This window comes from Oncorhynchus keta, chromosome 32, assembly GCF_023373465.1.
Source record: "Oncorhynchus keta strain PuntledgeMale-10-30-2019 chromosome 32, Oket_V2, whole genome shotgun sequence".
Taxonomy (NCBI): domain Eukaryota; kingdom Metazoa; phylum Chordata; class Actinopteri; order Salmoniformes; family Salmonidae; genus Oncorhynchus; species Oncorhynchus keta.
The window spans coordinates 35,509,953-35,530,173 of record NC_068452.1 but is presented as its reverse complement, the minus strand read 5'-3'; the positions used below and the strand labels follow the sequence as shown (position 1 = coordinate 35,530,173).

Here is a 20,221-nt window from a genome sequence, read left to right as displayed (position 1 = left end):
TCCCTTCCTCCCTGGCCCTCCCAGGCATCGCCTCGTTCCAGTGCTTGGCGGCTCCGGTCATGTGGAACCCTCGGGGCCCTGACCTCAGTAACTGCACCTCTCCCTGGGTCAACCAGGTAGCCCAGAAGGTAAGACCTCCACCTCTACTAGTCCCTCTGTTGGGGGCCTCTGGCCCTGCCTCTGGCCCTGGGTGTCTGTGTCCATATGCACACTGCCATTAGCATGTCTCCAAGGCTCTCCTGATTAAAACCCATCACCACCATATCACTAAGGTTTTCACTCATTAGAATGACTAATTTCAACTAGACCCATATTCAAATCCACTCTTCATCCTCCACTTTCTATAGTTAGTCTTTCACCCTATGGAAGGCCATTAAGGTCAAGATGATGGAAATACTATTTTTATTGAGTTTGTTTAAAGTATATTTAAAGATAATTGAATTACAGCTATTTTCATTGAGTATATTTAAAGATAATTTAGTTATAACAATTTTTATTGAGTATATTTAACGTGTATTTTTATAAAAAAAACGTGAGTCTACTTCGCACCCTCAACTTACCACTCTCAACCATCAGCAACCCCCCAACACACACTCCTCTGTGTAGTACCCAGTGGTGGAAATGTGTGTCTCTGTGTAGATAAAGAGCGGTGAGAATGCTGCCAACATTGCTGGGGAGTTGGTGAACCACACACGGGGGCGGATCCACGCTGGTGATGTCAGCTCGTCAGTGCGTCTGATGGAACAGCTGCTGGACATACTGGATGCCCAGCTTCAGGCCCTGCGGCCCGGCAACAAGGAGTCAGCCGCACGCAACTACAACAAGGTAGAAGACACACATGTGCAAACACACACCACACACACAGATAGATGTACACACACACACACAAAGTTGTACAAACACACACACTCACACATAGACACATTCACACACACTCACAGACAAACTGAACTGGGTGTTTAAAAATGCACGCTAACAGACCCATAGTGTGTAACATCCCTCTAGACTTCCAGTTTGCCATTGTTTTGGTGTTACAGTACCCTATAGAAGTGTACTGTAACACTATTGTCCTCCCTCCTCTCAGCTCCAGAAGAGAGAGAGGACCTGTCGGGCTTACATCCAGGTAACCTTCCCCTTTAATCCCCACACTTTAAATGGACAATATCTTCTAGCCCACCAGTGTACTGACTACTGAGAATAATGTGGGAAAGATAACCCCTAGCCTGTAGTAGACGTATGTGTGTACTGTATAGGATTTCGTCATTCTAGTTGCAGGTGGAGCGCGGTGCAGCGGTGTGTGTGTGTGCGCGCATGCTGTATGGCTGATATCTCTCTGTGGATGTGTCTGCATGCTGCGATCGTGTTTGTGTGTGTGTGTGTGTGTGTGTGTGTGTGTGTGTGTGTGTGTGTGTGTGTGTGAGTGTGTGCGTGTGCGTGTGCGTGTGTGTGTGTGTGTGAGTGTGTGTGTGAGTGTGTGTGTGTTGTGAGTGTGTGTGTGAGTGTGTGTGTGTGTGTGTGCTGTATGGCTGATATCTCTCTGGATGCCTGAAATGTGTCTGTAATATTTCCTCAGGCTGCTGCTTTCTTTGTAGTTTTTCCTCATGTTCATAGTATCTCTGTGAAATGTGGGGCGGAGTAATAGAAGCAGTAATAATGTTTCTGTGACATAACTCAGCTAGGTTTCACTGTAATGTTACTATAGTGATATACATTGCTATATGAGCCTTGGCTGTGTACTGTTCAGTACAGTATGATATCTCTGGCTATGTGTAAGGGGTCATTGTAATGTATGTAATGATCCTGTGTGTGATATCATAGCATGTATGATGTATCTCTACATATGAATGATTTCTGTCATCCTGCAGCATATGTGTTCCTTAAGCTGTCTGTTGTGCAACAAAATACATACAAATCTGCAGGGGTGTACGATCTATGCAAAGTCTGCTGTGTTGTAGTGTGTCACTAGAGCGCCCTTGTTTAGCATTGGTTGTACTGTAACTTATGAAGCAACACAGATGTAATACAGTATATGGTCAATATAAATAATTAGAATGGTTTTAATAGGTTTAGTGTAAGGGGAAATGTATGGTAATGTATGGTAAGGGGAAGGGGAAGGGGAAATGTATGGTAAGGGGAAGGGGTAATGTATGGTAAGGGGAAGGGGTAATGTATGGTGATGTATGGTAAGGGGAAGGGGAAATGTATGGTAATGGGAAGGGGTAATGTATGGTGATGTATGGTAAGGGGAAGGGGAAATGTATGGTGATGTATGGTAAGGGGAATGGGAAATGTATGGTAAGGGGATGGGGAAATGTATGGTGATGTATGGTAAGGAGAAGGGGAAATGTATGGTGATGTATGGTAAGGGGAAATGTATGGTGATGTATGGTAAGGGGAAGGGGAAGGGGAAGGGGAAATGTATGGTGATGTATGGTAAGGGGAAGGGGAAATGTATGGTGATGTATGGTAAGGGGAAATGTATGGTGATGTATGGTAAGGGGAAGGGGAAATGTATGGTGATTAAGGGGAAGGGGAAATGTATGGTGATTAAGGGGAAGGGGAAATGTATGGTGATTAAGGGGAAGGGGGAAATGTATGGTAAGGGGAAGGGGAAATGTATGGTAAGGGGAAGGGGAAATGTATGGTGATTAAGGGGAAGGGGGAAATGTATGGTAAGGGGAAGGGGAAATGTATGGTAAGGGGAAGGGGAAATGTATGGTGATGTATGGTAAGAGGAAGGGGAAATGTATGGTGATGTATGGTAAGGGGAAGGGGAAATGTATGGTAAGGGTAAGGGGAAATGTATGGTGATGTATGGTAAGGGGAAATGTATGGTGATGTATGGTAAGGGGAAATGTATGGTGATGTATGGTAAGGGGAAGGGGAAATGTATGGTAAGGGGAAGGGGAAATGTATGGTGATGTATGGTAAGGGGAAATGTATGGTGATGTATGGTAAGGGGAAGGGGAAGGGGAAATGTATGGTGATGTATGGTAAGGGGAAGGGGAAATGTATGGTGATGTATGGTAAGGGGAAGGGGAAATGTATGGTAAGGGGAAGGGGAAATGTATGGTGATGTATGGTAAGGGGAAATGTATGGTGATGTATGGTAAGGGGAAGGGGAAATGTATGGTAAGGGGAAGGGGAAATGTATGGTGATGTATGGTAAGGGGAAATGTATGGTGATGTATGGTAAGGGGAAGGGGAAATGTATGGTGATGTATGGTAAGGGGAAGGGGAAATGTATGGTGATGTATGGTAAGGGGAAGGGGAAATGTATGGTGATGTATGGTAAGGGGAAGGGGAAATGTATGGTGATGTATGGTAAGGGGAAGGGGAAATGTATGGTGATACAGTAGTGTGAACCTTAGCGCCCCTCTGCATTGCCAGGCGGTAGTGCAGACAGTGGACAACCTGCTGCGTACAGAGGCTCTGGAGTCGTGGCAGGACATGAACACTACGGAGCAGGCCCACACCGCCACCATGCTATTGGACGTCCTGGAGAAAGGAGCCTTCCTATTGGCCAACAACATGTACGGCAACCGCTTCACCGACCGGGCCCCCAATATCGGTAAGAAATAGGGGGAAATGGAAGCAGTGGGGGACATGCATGTGTGTGATTAGTCATTGTAATTAGTAGCCATAGTAATTCCAATAGGTGGATAGGTGTAGAGCAGGACATGCTCAATATCCTGGAAAAGCAGAACAACTCTAACCATTTGTTCCCACGTGCCTGTGTGTGTATCTTAGATCTGGAGGTGCACGTGTTGAACACAGAGATGGACCTTCAGGACCTGTCCTTTCCTCAGAACTACGTGAGCGACAGCACCATCCAGCTCTCCGCCTCCACCATCAAACAGTACAGCCGCAATGGTCAGTAACCTTATCACGGTCATCACATCACAGTCAAACCCTACAGCGCTCCCGTTCACTCCATGACCCGAGATATGGGCTCAGGGATCTCCCGTTCACTCCATGACCCGAGATATGGGCTCTGGATCTCCCGTTCACTCCATGACCCGAGATATGGGCTCTGGATCTCCCGTTCACTCCATGACCCGAGATATGGGCTCAGGGATCTCCCGTTCACTTCATGACCTGAGATATGGGCTCAGGGATCTCCCGTTCACTCCATGACCCGAGATATGGGCTCTGGATCTCCCGTTCACTTCATGACCTGAGATATGGGCTCAGGGATCTCCCGTTCACTCCATGACCTGAGATATGGGCTCTGGATCTCCCGTTCACTCCATGACCCGAGATATAGGCTCAGGGATCTCCCGTTCACTCCATGACCTGAGATATGGGCTCTGGATCTCCCGTTCACTCCATGACCTGAGATATGGGCTCTGGATCTCCCGTTCACTTCATGACCTGAGATATGGGCTCAGGGATCTCCCGTTCACTCCATGACCCGAGATATGGGCTCTGGATCTCCCGTTCACTCCATGACCTGAGATATGGGCTCAGGGATCTCCCGTTCACTCCATGACCCGAGATATGGGCTCAGGGATCTCCCGTTCACTCCATGACCTGAGATATGGGCTCAGGGATCTCCCGTTCACTCCATGACCCGAGATATGGGCTCTGGATCTCCCGTTCACTTCATGACCTGAGATATGGGCTCAGGGATCTCCCGTTCACTCCATGACCCGAGATATGGGCTCTGGATCTCCCGTTCACTCCATGACCTGAGATATGGGCTCAGGGATCTCCCGTTCACTCCATGACCCGAGATATGGGCTCAGGGATCTCCCGTTCACTCCATGACCTGAGATATGGGCTCAGGGATCTCCCGTTCACTCCATGACCCGAGATATGGGCTCTGGATCTCCCGTTCACTCCATGACCTGAGATATGGGCTCTGGATCTCCCGTTCACTTCATGACCTGAGATATGGGCTCTGGATCTCCCGTTCACTCCATGACCTGAGATATGGGCTCAGGGATCTCCCGTTCACTCCATGACCTGAGATATGGGCTCTGGATCTCCCGTTCACTTCATGACCTGAGATATGGGCTCTGGATCTCCCGTTCACTCCATGACCCGAGATATGGGCTCTGGATCTCCCGTTCACTTCATGACCTGAGATATGGGCTCAGGGATCTCCCGTTCACTCCATGACCTGAGATATGGGCTCTGGATCTCCCGTTCACTTCATGACCTGAGATATGGGCTCTGGATCTCCCGTTCACTCCATGACCTGAGATATGGGCTCTGGATCTCCCGTTCACTCCATGACCTGAGATATGGCCTCTGGATCTCCCGTTCACTCCATGACCTGAGATATGGCCTCTGGATCTCCCGTTCACTCCATGACCTGAGATATGGCCTCTGGATCTCCCGTTCACTCCATGACCTGAGTTATGGGCTCAGGGATCTCCCGTTCACTCCATGACCTGAGTTATGGGCTCAGGGATCTCCCGTTCACTCCATGACCTGAGTTATGGGCTCAGGGATCTCTCAGTCAGTGTTTACATTTGCATTTTCATGCGAGTCTAAAGTAATCTGCATGCAGTTGACCAAGTTATTGTCTCATAATAACAGGCCAATCAGATTAATAAAAGCGCTGAGACCATTTCTTCCTTGATGGTTTCCTAACAACACTCCTAATAGAATAGCTGGAGAGGCGTGTAGATGACTATCACCCACAGCCTGACAGAGCAATCTCAGCTCTCTCTCTCTCTCTCTCTCTCTCTCTCTCTCTCCCTTGCTCCGTCTCTCCACCATCTTATACCCCTCTCTCATCTCTTCTCCCGATTCAAGCCCCCCCTCCCCCTCTCTCTCCCTCCATTCCTCCTCTCCCTCCCTCCATCCCTCCCTCTCCCCTTTCTCTGTTTTCTGTCAGCGCTCGGCTCTGCAGTGGGAACCAGATTAGAATGATTGAAACAAACGCACATGAAAAATTCATATGGAATAATAGGAGATCTGTGAATGCTTGAGGGATGAATGTTCCATTGCCCTCCACATTAAATATCCCCTCTTTCCCACCAGTCAAAATGAAACGGTTCTTACCATCATTCTAACCTTCACTAACTCTCTCTCTCTCTCTCCCTCTGTCACTCTGCCTCTCTCCCTTTCCTCCTTTCCCCCTTATCATTCCCCCTGTCCTCTCTCGCTATTTCTTCTCTCTCTCTCTCCTTCCCCCCTTCCCTCTCCTTTACCTCTTTATGTTCTATCTCTCTCTCCCCCCCTTCCCCTCTTTATGTTCTATATCTCTCTCTTACCCTCTCTCCTTCCCCCTTCCCCTCTTTATGTTCTATCTCTCTCTCTGACTCCCTCTCCTTCCCCCTTCCCCTCTTTATGTTCTATCTCTCTCTCTGACTCTCTCTCCATCCCCCCTTCCCCTCTTTATGTCCTATCTCTCTCTCTGACTCCCTCTCCTTCCCCCTTCCCCTCTTTATGTTCTATCTCTCTCTCTGACTCTCTCTCCATCCCCCTTCCCCTCTTTATGTCCTATCTCTCTCTCTGACTCCCTCTCCTTCCCCCTTCCCCTCTTTATGTTCTATCTCTCTCTCTGACTCTCTCTCCATCCCCCCTTCCCCTCTTTATGTTCTATCTCTCTCTCTGACTCTCTCTCCATCCCCCCTTCCCCTCTTTATGTCCTATCTCTCTCTCTGACTCCCTCTCCTTCCCCCTTCCCCTCTTTATGTTCTATCTCTCTCTCTGACTCCCTCTCCTTCCCCCTTCCCCTCTTTATGTTCTATCTCTCTCTCTGACTCTCTCTCCATCCCCCTTCCCCTCTTTATGTTCTATCTCTCTCTCTGACTCTCTCTCCATCCCCCCTTCCCCTCTTTATGTTCTATCTCTCTCTCTCTGACTCTCTCTCCATCCCCCTTCCCCTCTTTATGTTCTATCTCTCTCTCTGACTCTCTCTCCATCCCCCCTTCCCCTCTTTATGTTCTATCTCTCTCTCTGACTCTCTCTCCATCCCCCCTTCCCCTCTTTATGTCCTATCTCTCTCTCTGACTCCCTCTCCTTCCCCCTTCCCCTCTTTATGTTCTATCTCTCTCTCTGACTCTCTCTCCATCCCCCCTTCCCCTCTTTATGTTCTATCTCTCTCTCTGACTCTCTCTCCATCCCCCCTTCCCCTCTTTATGTTCTATCTCTCTCTCTGACTCTCTCCATCCCCCCTTCCCTCTCCTTTACCTCTTTCTTTTCTCTCTCTCTGTCTAACTCTCTCTCCTTATTATGCTCCCTTCACACACTATTTCTGTTTCTTTTTTCTCTTTTTTGTTTCCCTCTCTCATTTCCCCTCTCTATCTCTCTCTCTCTCTCTCTCTCTTCTTCTTTCTCCCGCTCCCTGTCTCTCTCTCTGACCCTTTCGCTCTCTCCCCGTCTCTCCCTGTCTCTCATCTCTCTCTCCCCCTCCAGGCCAAGTCAAGGTAGTGTTTGTTCTTTATAAGAACTTGGGCTCCTTCCTGTCTACGGAGAACGCCACGGTGAAGATGGAGCTGGAGGCGGCACCGGGGGAGCGGGGATTGGCAGTCAACTCCCACGTCATCGCCGCCTCCATCAATAAAGAGTCCAGCAGAGTGTTCCTCACTGAGCCGGTGGTATTCACACTCAAACACTTACAGGTATACACTTACAGATACATTTAATGTCATACGCTAACAGGCTCATAATAATGGCTGGAACATAGCGAATGGAATGGCATCAAATGCATGAAAACCATGTGTTTGATACCATTCCACTCATTTTTACCTTTATTTAATTAACTAGGCAAGTCAGTTAAGAACAAATTCTTATTTTCAATGACAGCCTAGGAACAGTGGGTTAACTGCCTGTTCAGGGGCAGAATGACAGATTTGTAGCTTGTCAGCTCAGGGATTTGAACTTGCAAACTTCCAGTTACTAGTCCAACGCTCTAACCACTAGGCTACCCTGCCGCCCCATTACGCTCCATTACGCTCCTTAATTCACCTCAATTAAGGTGCCACCAACCTCCTGTGACTCACACACATACAGTCCACAAACTCTCCCATACACACAATACACTCCCATATACACAATACACTCCCATATACACAATACACTCCCATACACACAATATACACCCATACACAATACACTCCCATGTACACTCCCATATACAATACACTCCCATACACACAATATACACCCATACACAATACACTCCCATATACACTCCCATATACACCCATACACAATACACTCCCATACACACAATATACACCCATACACAATACACTCCCATATACACTCCCATATACACCCATACACAATACACTCCCATACACACAATATACACTCATACACAATACACTCCCATACACACAATACACACCCATACACACAATACACTCACATACACACAATACACTCCCATACACAATCCACTCCCATACACACAATACACACCCATACATAATACACTCCCATACACACCCATACACAATACACTCCAGTATACACACTTCACTCCCATACACACACCCATACATAATACACTCCCATACACACAATACACAGCCATACACAATACACTCCAATATATACACTACACTCACGTAATAATTAAAACTCACTTCCTCGAGCTGTAGTAGACAAACAAGCCCATACACATACTGTACTGTAGTAGACAATCAGGCCCATACACATACTGTACTGTAGTAGACAAACAAGCCCATACACATACTGTACTGTAGTAGACAAACAAGCCCATACACATACTGTACTGAAGTAGACAAACAAGCCCATACACATACTGTACTGTAGTAGACTAACAAGCCCATACACATAGTGTACTGTAGTAGACAAACAAGACCATACACATACTGTACTGTAGTAGACAAACAAGCCCATACACATAGTGCATAGTGTACTGTAGTAGACAAACAAGACCACATACTGTACTGTAGTAGACAAACAATCCCATACACATAGTGTACTGTAGTAGACTAACAAGACCATACACATACTGTACTGTAGTAGACAAACACGCCCATACACATACTGTACTGTAGTAGACCATCAAGCCCATACACATACTGTACTGTAGTAGACAAACAAGACCATACACATACTGTACTGTAGTAGACAAACAAGCCCATACACATACTGTACTGTAGTAGACAAACAAGCCCATACACATACTGTACTGTAGTAGACAAACAAGACCATACACATACTGTACTGTAGTAGACAAACAAGCCCATACACATACTGTACTGTAGTAGAAAACAAGCCCATACACATACTGTACTGTAGTACACATACTGACAAACAAGCCCATACACATACTGTACTGTAGTAGACAAACAAGCCCATACACATACTGTATGTAGTAGACTGTACTGTAGTAGACAAACAAGCCCATACACATACTGTACTGTAGTAGACAAACAAGACCATACACATACTGTACTGTAGTAGACAAACAAGCCCATACACATACTGTACTGTAGTAGACAAACAAGCCCATACACATACTGTACTGTAGTAGACAAACAAGCCCATACACATACTGTACTGTAGTAGACAAACAAGACCATACACATACTGTACTGTAGTAGACAAACAAGCCCATACACATACTGTACTGTAGTAGACAAACAAGCCCATACACATACTGTACTGTAGTAGACAAACAAGACCATACACATACTGTACTGTAGTAGACAAACACGCCCATACACATACTGTACTGTAGTAGACAAACAAGCCCATACACATACTGTACTGTAGTAGACAAACAAGACCATACACATACTGTACTGTAGTAGACAAACAAGCCCATACACATACTGTACTGTAGTAGACAAACAAGCCCATACACATACTGTACTGTAGTAGACAAACAAGACCATACACATACTGTACTGTAGTAGACAAACAAGCCCATACACATACTGTACTGAAGTAGAAAACAAGCCCATACACATACTGTACTGTAGTAGACAAACAAGCCCATACACATACTGTACTGTAGTAGACAAACAAGCCCATACACATACTGTACTGTAGTAGACAAACAAGACCATACACATACTGTACTGTAGTAGACAAACACGCCCATACACATACTGTACTGTAGTAGAAAAACAAGCCCATACACATACTGTACTGTAGTAGACAAACAAGACCATACACATACTGTACTGTAGTAGACAAACAAGCCCATACACATACTGTACTGTAGTAGACAAACAAGCCCATACACATACTGTACATACAAACAAGCCATGTACTGTAGTAGACAAACAAGACCATACACATACTGTACTGTAGTAGACAAACAAGACCATACACATACTGTACTGTAGTAGAAAACAAGACCATACACATACTGTACTGTAGTAGACAAACAAGCCCATACACATACTGTACTGTAGTAGACAAACAAGCCCATACACATACTGTACTGTAGTAGACAAACAAGACCATACACATACTGTACTGTAGTAGACAAACACGCCCATACACATACTGTACTGTAGTAGACAATCAAGCCCATACACATACTGTACTGTAGTAGACAAACAAGCCCATACACATACTGTACTGTAGTAGACAAACAAGACCAAACAAGACCATACACATACTGTACTGCAGTAGACAAACACGCCCATACACATACTGTACTGTAGTAGACCCATACACATACTGTACTGTAGTAGACAAACAAGCCCATACACATACTGTACTGTAGTAGACAAACAAGCCATACACATACTGTACTGTAGTAGACAACAAGCCCATACACATACTGTACTGTAGTAGACAAACAAGCCCATACACATACTGTACTGTAGTAGACAAACAAGACCATACACATAGTGTACTGTAGTAGACAAACACGCCCATACACATACTGTACTGTAGTAGCCAACAAGACCATACACATACTGTACTGTAGTAGACTAACAAGCCCATAAACATACTGTACTGTAGTAGCCAACAAGACCATACACATACTGTACTGTAGTAGACACAACAAGCCCATACACATACTGTACTGTAGTAGCCAAACAAGCCCATACACATACTGTACTGTAGTAGACAAACAAGCCCATACACATACTGTACTGTAGTAGACAAACAAGCCCATACACATACTGTACTGTAGTAGCCAACAAGACCATACACATACTGTACTGTAGTAGACAAACAAGCCCATACACATACTGTACTGTAGTAGACAAACAAGATCATACACATACTGTACTGTAGTAGACAAACAAGCCCATACACATACTGTACTGTAGTAGACAAACAAGCCCATACACATACTGTACTGTAGTAGACAAACAAGACCATACACATACTGTACTGTAGTAGACAAACAAGCCCATACACATACTGTACTGTAGTAGAAAACAAGCCCATACACATACTGTACTGTAGTAGAAAACAAGCCCATACACATACTGTACTGTAGTAGACAAACAAGACCATACACATACTGTACTGTAGTAGACAAACACGCCCATACACATACTGTACTGTAGTAGACAAACACGCCCATACACATACTGTACTGTAGTAGACAAACAAGACCATACACATACTGTACTGTAGTAGACAAACAAGCCCATACACATACTGTACTGTAGTAGACAAACAAGCCCATACTGTAGTAGACAAACAAGCCCACACATACTGTACTGTAGTAGACAAACAAGACCATACACATACTACTGTACTGTAGTAGACAAACAAGCCCATACACATACTGTACTGAAGTAGACAAACAAGCCCATACACATACTGTACTGTAGTAGACAAACAAGCCCATACACATACTGTACTGTAGTAGACAAACAAGCCCATACACATACTGTACTGTAGTAGACAAACAAGACCACATACTGTACTGTAGTAGACAAACAAGCCCATACACATAGTGTACTGTAGTAGACAAACACGCCCATACACATACTGTACTGTAGTAGCCAACAAGACCATACACATACTGTACTGTAGTAGACTAACAAGCCCATAAACATACTGTACTGTAGTAGCCAACAAGACCATACACATACTGTACTGTAGTAGACTAACAAGCCCATACACATACTGTACTGTAGTAGCCAACAAGCCCATACACATACTGTACTGTAGTAGACAAACAAGACCATACACATACTGGACTGTAGTAGACAATCAAGCCCATACACATACTGTACTGTAGTAGACAAACAAGCCCATACACATAGTGTACTGTAGTAGACATACAAGACCATACACATACTGTACTGTAGTAGACAAACAAGCCCATACACATAGTGTACTGTAGTAGACAAACAAGCCCATACACATAATGTACTGTAGTAGACAAACAAGACCATACACACACTGTACTGTAGTAGACAAACAAGCCCATACACATACTGTACTGTAGTAGACTAACAAGCCCATACACATACTGTACTGTAGTAGACAAACAAGACCATACACATACTGGACTGTAGTAGACAAACAAGCCCATACACATACTGTACTGTAGTAGACAAACAAGCCCATACACATAGTGTACTGTAGTAGACAAACAAGACCATACACATAGTGTACTGTAGTAGACAAACAAGCCCATACACATACTGTACTGTAGTAGACAAACAAGCCCATACACATAGTGTACTGTAGTAGACAAACAAGACCACATACTGTACTGTAGTAGACAAACAATCCCATACACATAGTGTACTGTAGTAGACAAACAAGCCCATACACATAATGTACTGTAGTAGACAAACAAGACCATACACATACTGTACTGTAGTAGACAAACACGCCCATACACATACTGTACTGTAGTAGACCATCAAGCCCATACACATACTGTACTGTAGTAGACAAACAAGACCATACACATACTGTACTGTAGTAGACAAACAAGCCCATACACATACTGTACTGTAGTAGACAAACAAGCCCATACACATACTGTACTGTAGTAGACAAACAAGACCATACACATACTGTACTGTAGTAGACAAACAAGCCCATACACATACTGTACTGTAGTAGAAAACAAGCCCATACACATACTGTACTGTAGTAGACAAACAAGCCCATACACATACTGTACTGTAGTAGACAAACAAGCCCATACACAGACTGTACTGTAGTAGACAAACAAGCCCATACACATACTGTACTGTAGTAGACAAACAAGACCATACACATACTGTACTGTAGTAGACAAACACGCCCATACACATACTGTACTGTAGTAGACAAACAAGCCCATACACATACTGTACTGGGGTAGAAAACAAGCCCATACACATACTGTACTGTAGTAGACAAACGAGCCCATACACATACTGTACTGTAGTAGACAAACAAGCCCATACACATACTGTACTGTAGTAGACAAACAAGCCCATACACATACTGTACTGTAGTAGACAAACAAGACCATACACATACTGTACTGTAGTAGACAAACACGCCCATACACATACTGTACTGTAGTAGACAAACAAGCCCATACACATACTGTACTGTAGTAGACAAACAAGACCATACACATACTGTACTGTAGTAGACAAACAAGCCCATACACATACTGTACTGTAGTAGACAAACAAGCCCATACACATACTGTACTGTAGTAGACAAACAAGACCATACACATACTGTACTGTAGTAGACAAACAAGCCCATACACATACTGTACTGAAGTAGAAAACAAGCCCATACACATACTGTACTGTAGTAGACAAACAAGCCCATACACATACTGTACTGTAGTAGACAAACAAGCCCATACACATAGTGTACTGTAGTAGACTAACAAGCCCATACACATAGTGTACTGTAGTAGACAAACATGCCCATACACATACTGTACTGTAGTAGACAAACAAGACCATACACATACTGTACTGTGGTAGACAAACAAGACCATACACATACTGTACTGTAGTAGACAAACAAGCCCATACACATAGTGTACTGTAGTAGACAAACAAGCCCATACACATACTGTACTGTAGTAGACAAACAAGCCCATACACATAGTGTACTGTAGTAGACAAACAAGCCCATACACATACTGTACTGTAGTAGACAAACAAGACCATACACATAGTGTACTGTAGTAGACAAACACGCCCATACACATACTGTACTGTAGTAGATAAACAAGCCCATACACATACTGTACTGTAGTAGACAAACAAGACCATACACATACTGTACTGTAGTAGACAAACACGCCCATACACATACTGTACTGTAGTAGACAAACAAGACCATACACATACTGTACTGTAGTAGACAAACAAGCCCATACACATACTGTAATGTAGTAGACAAACAAGCCCATACACATACTGTACTGTAGTAGACAAACAAGACCACATACTGTACTGTAGTAGACAAACACGCCCATACACATACTGTACTGTAGTAGACAAACACGCCCATACACATACTGTACTGTAGTAGACAAACAAGCCCATACACATACTGTACTGAAGTAGACAAACAAGCCCATACACATACTGTACTGTAGTAGACAAACAAGCCCATACACATACTGTACTGTAGTAGACAAACAAGCCCATACACATACTGTACTGTAGTAGACAAACAAGACCACATACTGTACTGTAGTAGACAAACAAGCCCATACACATAGTGTACTGTAGTAGACAAACAAGCCCATACACATACTGTACTGTAGTAGACAAACAAGACCATACACATAGTGTACTGTAGTAGACGAACACGCCCATACACATACTGTACTGTAGTAGCCAACAAGACCATACACATACTGTACTGTAGTAGACTAACAAGCCCATAAACATACTGTACTGTAGTAGCCAACAAGACCATACACATACTGTACTGTAGTAGACTAACAAGCCCATACACATACTGTACTGTAGTAGCCAACAAGCCCATACACATACTGTACTGTAGTAGACAAACAAGCCCATACACATACTGTACTGTAGTAGACAAACAAGCCCATACACATACTGTACTGTAGTAGCCAACAAGACCATACACATACTGTACTGTAGTAGACAAACAAGCCCATACACATACTGTACTGTAGTAGACAAACAAGATCATACACATACTGTACTGTAGTAGACAAACAAGCCCATACACATACTGTACTGTAGTAGACAAACAAGCCCATACACATACTGTACTGTAGTAGACAAACAAGACCATACACATACTGTACTGTAGTAGACAAACAAGCGCATACACATACTGTACTGTAGTAGAAAACAAGCCCATACACATACTGTACTGTAGTAGAAAACAAGCCCATACACATACTGTACTGTAGTAGACAAACAAGACCATACACATACTGTACTGTAGTAGACAAACACGCCCATACACATACTGTACTGTAGTAGACAAACACGCCCATACACATACTGTACTGTAGTAGACAAACAAGACCATACACATACTGTACTGTAGTAGACAATCAAGCCCATACACATACTGTACTCTAGTAGACAAACAAGCCCATACACATACTGTACTGTAGTAGACAAACAAGACCATACACATACTGTACTCTAGTAGACAAACAAGCCCATACAGATACTGTACTGTAGTAGAAAACAAGCCCATACACATACTGTACTGTAGTAGACAAACAAGACCATACACATACTGTACTGCAGTAGACAAACAAGCCCATACACATACTGTACTGTAGTAGACAAACAAGCCCATACACATACTGTACTGTAGTAGACAAACAAGCCCATACACACACTGTACTGTAGTAGACAAACACGCCCATACACATACTGTACTGTACTAGACAAACAAGCCCATACACATACTGTACTGTAGTAGACAAACACGCCCATACACATAGTGTACTGTAGTAGACAAACAAGCCCATACACATACTGTACTGTAGTAGACAAACAAGCCCATACACATACTGTACTGTAGTAGACAAACAAGCCCATACACATACTGTACTGTAGTAGACAAACAAGCCCATACACACACTGTACTGTAGTAGACAAACAAGCCCATACACATACTGTACTGTAGTAGACAAACAAGCCCATACACATACTGTACTGTAGTAGACAAACAAGCCCATACACATACTGTACTGTAGTAGACAAACAAGCCCATACACACACTGTACTGTAGTAGACAAACAAGCCCATACATATACTGTACTGTAGTAGACAAACAATCCCATACACATAGTGTACTGAAGTTGACAAACAAGCCCATACACATGGGGTACTGTAGTAGACAAACAAGCCCATACACACACTGTACTGTAGTAGACAAACAAGCCCATACACATAGTGTACTGTAGTAGACAAACAAGCCCATACACATAGTGTACTGAAGTAGACAAACAAGCCCATACAAATACTGTACTGAAGTAGACAAACAAGCCCATACACATACTGTATACAGAGCATCAAACCCTACGTCCCCCACACTGTACACACTGTTCTGTTACTGTGCATATGCATTACAATATATTTCACCTCTCACCCTTTCTCTCTCTCTCCCACATATTTGCCAACTGTTTAAATAGGCTGTATTTTCTTTCCCTGTCATCTGCTTGTACTGTATATAAACATGTTTAAATGGATTGCAGCACTTTATGTTCATTATTTATGTCTGTGTGTTGTTATAAAGCCTGCGACATAACCATTTACCTTGGGTATCAATAAAGTTAATTCATTTTCATTTGAAATATCCCCTCTCTCTCTCTCTCTCACTCTCTCCCTCCAGTTGGAGAACCACTACAGTCCCAACTGTTCGTTCTGGAATTACTCTGAGAGGTCGATGACAGGCCAGTGGTCGTCTCAGGGCTGTAGACTGCTGGACACCAACAGCACACACACCACCTGCTCCTGTTCCCACCTCACCAACTTTGCTGTGCTTATGGCCCACCACCAGCCTGATGTAGGTCCAGTGGATATTACACACACACACACACACACACACACACACACACACACACACACACACACACACACACACACACACACACACACACACACACACACACACACACACACACACACACACACACACTCACACACAGGAGCTCCACATTTGACTATACTGAAACTGTTATCTTTGACTCCAAAACTAACTACAATAATAAAAACCATCAAGAATTATGTTCAGTTTTAGTCATTTTGGAGGGAGGGTGGATAGAATGGGTTTTTTAAGCTTTTTTTATAGGGTTTTCAAGTTTCGGAATCTGCACCACATATATTGGGTGCGTTTGAGTGGTAAGGCTAAATATACAGTGCCTTGCAAAAGTATTCATCCCCCTTGTGTTTTTACTATTTTGTTGCATTACAACCTGTAATTTAAATTGATTTTTATTTGGATTTCATTTAAAGGGCGTACACAAAATAGTCCAAATTGGTGAAGTGAAATGAAAAAAAGAACTTGTTTCAAAGAATTCCCAAATATTTCAAACGGAAAAGTGGTGCGTGTATACTGTATGTATTCACCCCCTTTGCTATGAAGCCCCTAAATAAGATCTGATGCAACCAATTACCTTCAGAAGTCACATAATTAGTTAAATAAAGTCCACCTGTGTGCAATGTAAGTGTCACATGATCTAAGAATATATACACCTGTTCTGAAAGGCCCCAGTGTCTGCAAATCCAGTAAGCAAGGGGCACCACCAAGCAAGCGCCACCATGAAGACTAAGGAGCTCTCCAAACAGGTCAGGGACAAAGTTGTGGAGAAGTACAGATCAGGGTTGGGTTATAAAAATATCAGAAACTTTGAACATCCCACAGAGCACCATTAAATCCGTTATTAAAAAATGGAAAGAACATAGCACCACAACAAACCTGCCAAGAGAGGGCCGCCCACCAAAACTCATGGACCAGGCAAGGAGGGCATTAATCAGAGAGGCAACAAAGAGACCAAAGATCACCTCGAAGGAGCTGCAAAGCTCCACAGCAGAGATTGGAGTATCTGTCCATAGGACCACTTTAAGCCCTACACTACACAGAGCTGGGCTTTACGGAAGAGTGGCCAGAAAAAAAGCCATTGCTTTTTGGTGTTTGCCAAAAGGCATGTGGCAGACTTCCCAAACATATGGAAGAAGATACTCTGTTCAGATGAGACAAAAATTTTGCTTTTTGGCCATCCAGGAAAACACTATGTCTGGCTCAAACCCAACACCTCTCATCACCCTGATAACCCCATCCCCACAGTGAAGCATGGTGGTGGCAGCATCAGCAGGGACTGGGAAACTGATCAGAATTGAATGAATGATGGCTGGCGCTAAATACAGTGAAATTCTTGAGGGAAACCTGTTTCAGTCTTCCAGAGGTTTGAGACTGGGACAGAGGTTCACCTTCCAGCAGGACAATGACTCTAAGCATACTGCTAAAGCAACACTCAAGTGGTTTAAGGGGAAACATTTAAATGTCTTGAATGGCCTAGTCAAAGCCCAGACCTCAATCCAATTGAGAATCTGTGGTATGACATATTGCTGTACACCAGTGGAACCCATCCAGCTTGAAGGAGCTGGAGCAGTTTTGCTTGGAAGAATGGGCAAACATCCCAGTGGCTAGATGTGCCAAGCTTATAGAGACATACCCCAAGAGACTTGCAGCTGCGAAAGGTGGCTCTACAAAGTATTGACTTTGGGAGGGGTGAATAGTTATGCACTCTCAAGTTGTCATTTTTTTCTTTTTGACTTGTTTGTTCACAATAAAAAGTATTTTGCATCTTCAAAGTGGTAAGCATGTTGTGTAGATGAAATAACACAAATCCCCCAAAAATCGATTTTAATTCCAGGTTGTAAGGCAACAAAATAGGGAAAATGCCAAGGGAGGTAAATACTTTCGCAGGCCACTGTATGTGCGTGTACATTGTACTATCAATTGGTGAGAGAGCCTCAAATCTCATATTATATATAAACTCAGCAAAAAAAGAAACATCCCTTTTTTAGAACCCTGTCTTTCAAAGATCCTAAAAATCCAAATAACTTCACGTATCTTCATTGTAAAGGGTTTAAACACTGTTTCCCATGCTTGTTCAATGAACCATAAACAACTAATGAACATGTGGAACGGTCGTTAAGACACTAACAGCTTACAGGTGGTAGGCAATTAGGGTCACAGTTATGAAAACGTAGGACACTTAAGAGGCCTTTCTACTGACTCAACTGAAAGATGCTCAACTGCGTGAACATGCCTTAGGCATGCTGCAAGGAGGCATGAGGATTGCAGATGTGGCCAGGGCAATAAATTGCAATGTCCGTACTGTGAGACGCCTAAGACAGCGCTACAGGGGGACAGGACGGACAGCTGATCGTCCTGGCAGACCACGTGTAACAACACCTGTACAGGATTGGTACATCTGAACATCTGTGGGACAGGTACAGGATGGCAACAACAACTGCCCGAGTTACACCAGGATCACACAATCTCTCCATCAGTGCTCAGACTGTCCTCAATATGCTGAGAGAGGCTGGACTGAGGGCTTGCAGGCCTGTTGTAAGGCAGGTCCTCACCAGACACCGGCAACAACGTCGCCTATGGGCACAAACCCACTGTCGCTGGACCAGACAGTACTGGAAAAAGTGCTCTTCACTGACGAGTCGCGGTTTTGTCTCACCAGGGGTGATGGTCGGAATCACGTTTATCATCGAAAGAATGATCGTTACACCGAGGCCTGTACTCTGGAGCGGGATCGATTTGGAGGTGGAGGGTCCGTCATGGTCTGGGGCAGTTTGTCACAGCATCATCAGACTGAGCTTGTGAGTTAACGCTGTGAGTTACAGGGGAGACTGACATTCCTGTTTTTCAGGAAATCACGCACAGAATGAACAGTATGGCTGGAGGCATTGTCATGCTGGAGGGTCATGTGAGGATGAGCCTGCAGGAAGGGTACTACATGAGGGAGGAGGGTGTGTTCTGCCATGGCCAGCGAAGAGCCCGGATCCCTATCCCATTGAGCAAGTCTGGGACCTGTTGGATCGGAGGTTGAGGGCTAGGGACATTCCCCCCAGAAGTGTCCGGGAACTTGAAGGTGCCTTGGTGGAAGAGTGGGGTAACAGCTCACAGCAAGAACTGGCAAATCTGGTGTAGTCCATGAGGAGAAGATGCACTGGTGGCCACACCAGATGCTGACTATTACTTTTGATTTTGACCCCCCCTTTGTTCAGGGACACATTATTCAATTTCTGTTAGTCACATGTCTGTGGAACTTGTTCAGTTTATGTCTCAGTTGTTGAATCTTGTT

General features: G+C 44.0%; 1 protein-coding gene across 24 annotated transcripts in view; it reads left to right on the top strand.

Annotated features, from left to right (window-relative positions):
- Positions 1 to 20,221, top strand: part of adgrl1a (adhesion G protein-coupled receptor L1a) — a 341,447-nt gene that overhangs the window by 287,805 nt on the left and 33,421 nt on the right. For all 24 annotated transcript variants that reach the window (XR_008088866.1, XR_008088865.1, XR_008088862.1 and 21 more), the window contains 7 exons: positions 25 to 128; positions 640 to 825; positions 1,085 to 1,123; positions 3,391 to 3,571; positions 3,751 to 3,873; positions 7,375 to 7,580; positions 16,729 to 16,902. Coding sequence is in view for 8 of the 24 variants with exons in the window: in XM_052491581.1 (XP_052347541.1) it covers positions 25 to 128; positions 640 to 825; positions 1,085 to 1,123; positions 3,391 to 3,571; positions 3,751 to 3,873; positions 7,375 to 7,580; positions 16,729 to 16,902 (1,013 nt within the window). In the remaining 16 variants the exon portion in view is untranslated. The remainder of the gene's footprint in view (positions 1 to 24; positions 129 to 639; positions 826 to 1,084; positions 1,124 to 3,390; positions 3,572 to 3,750; positions 3,874 to 7,374; positions 7,581 to 16,728; positions 16,903 to 20,221) is intronic.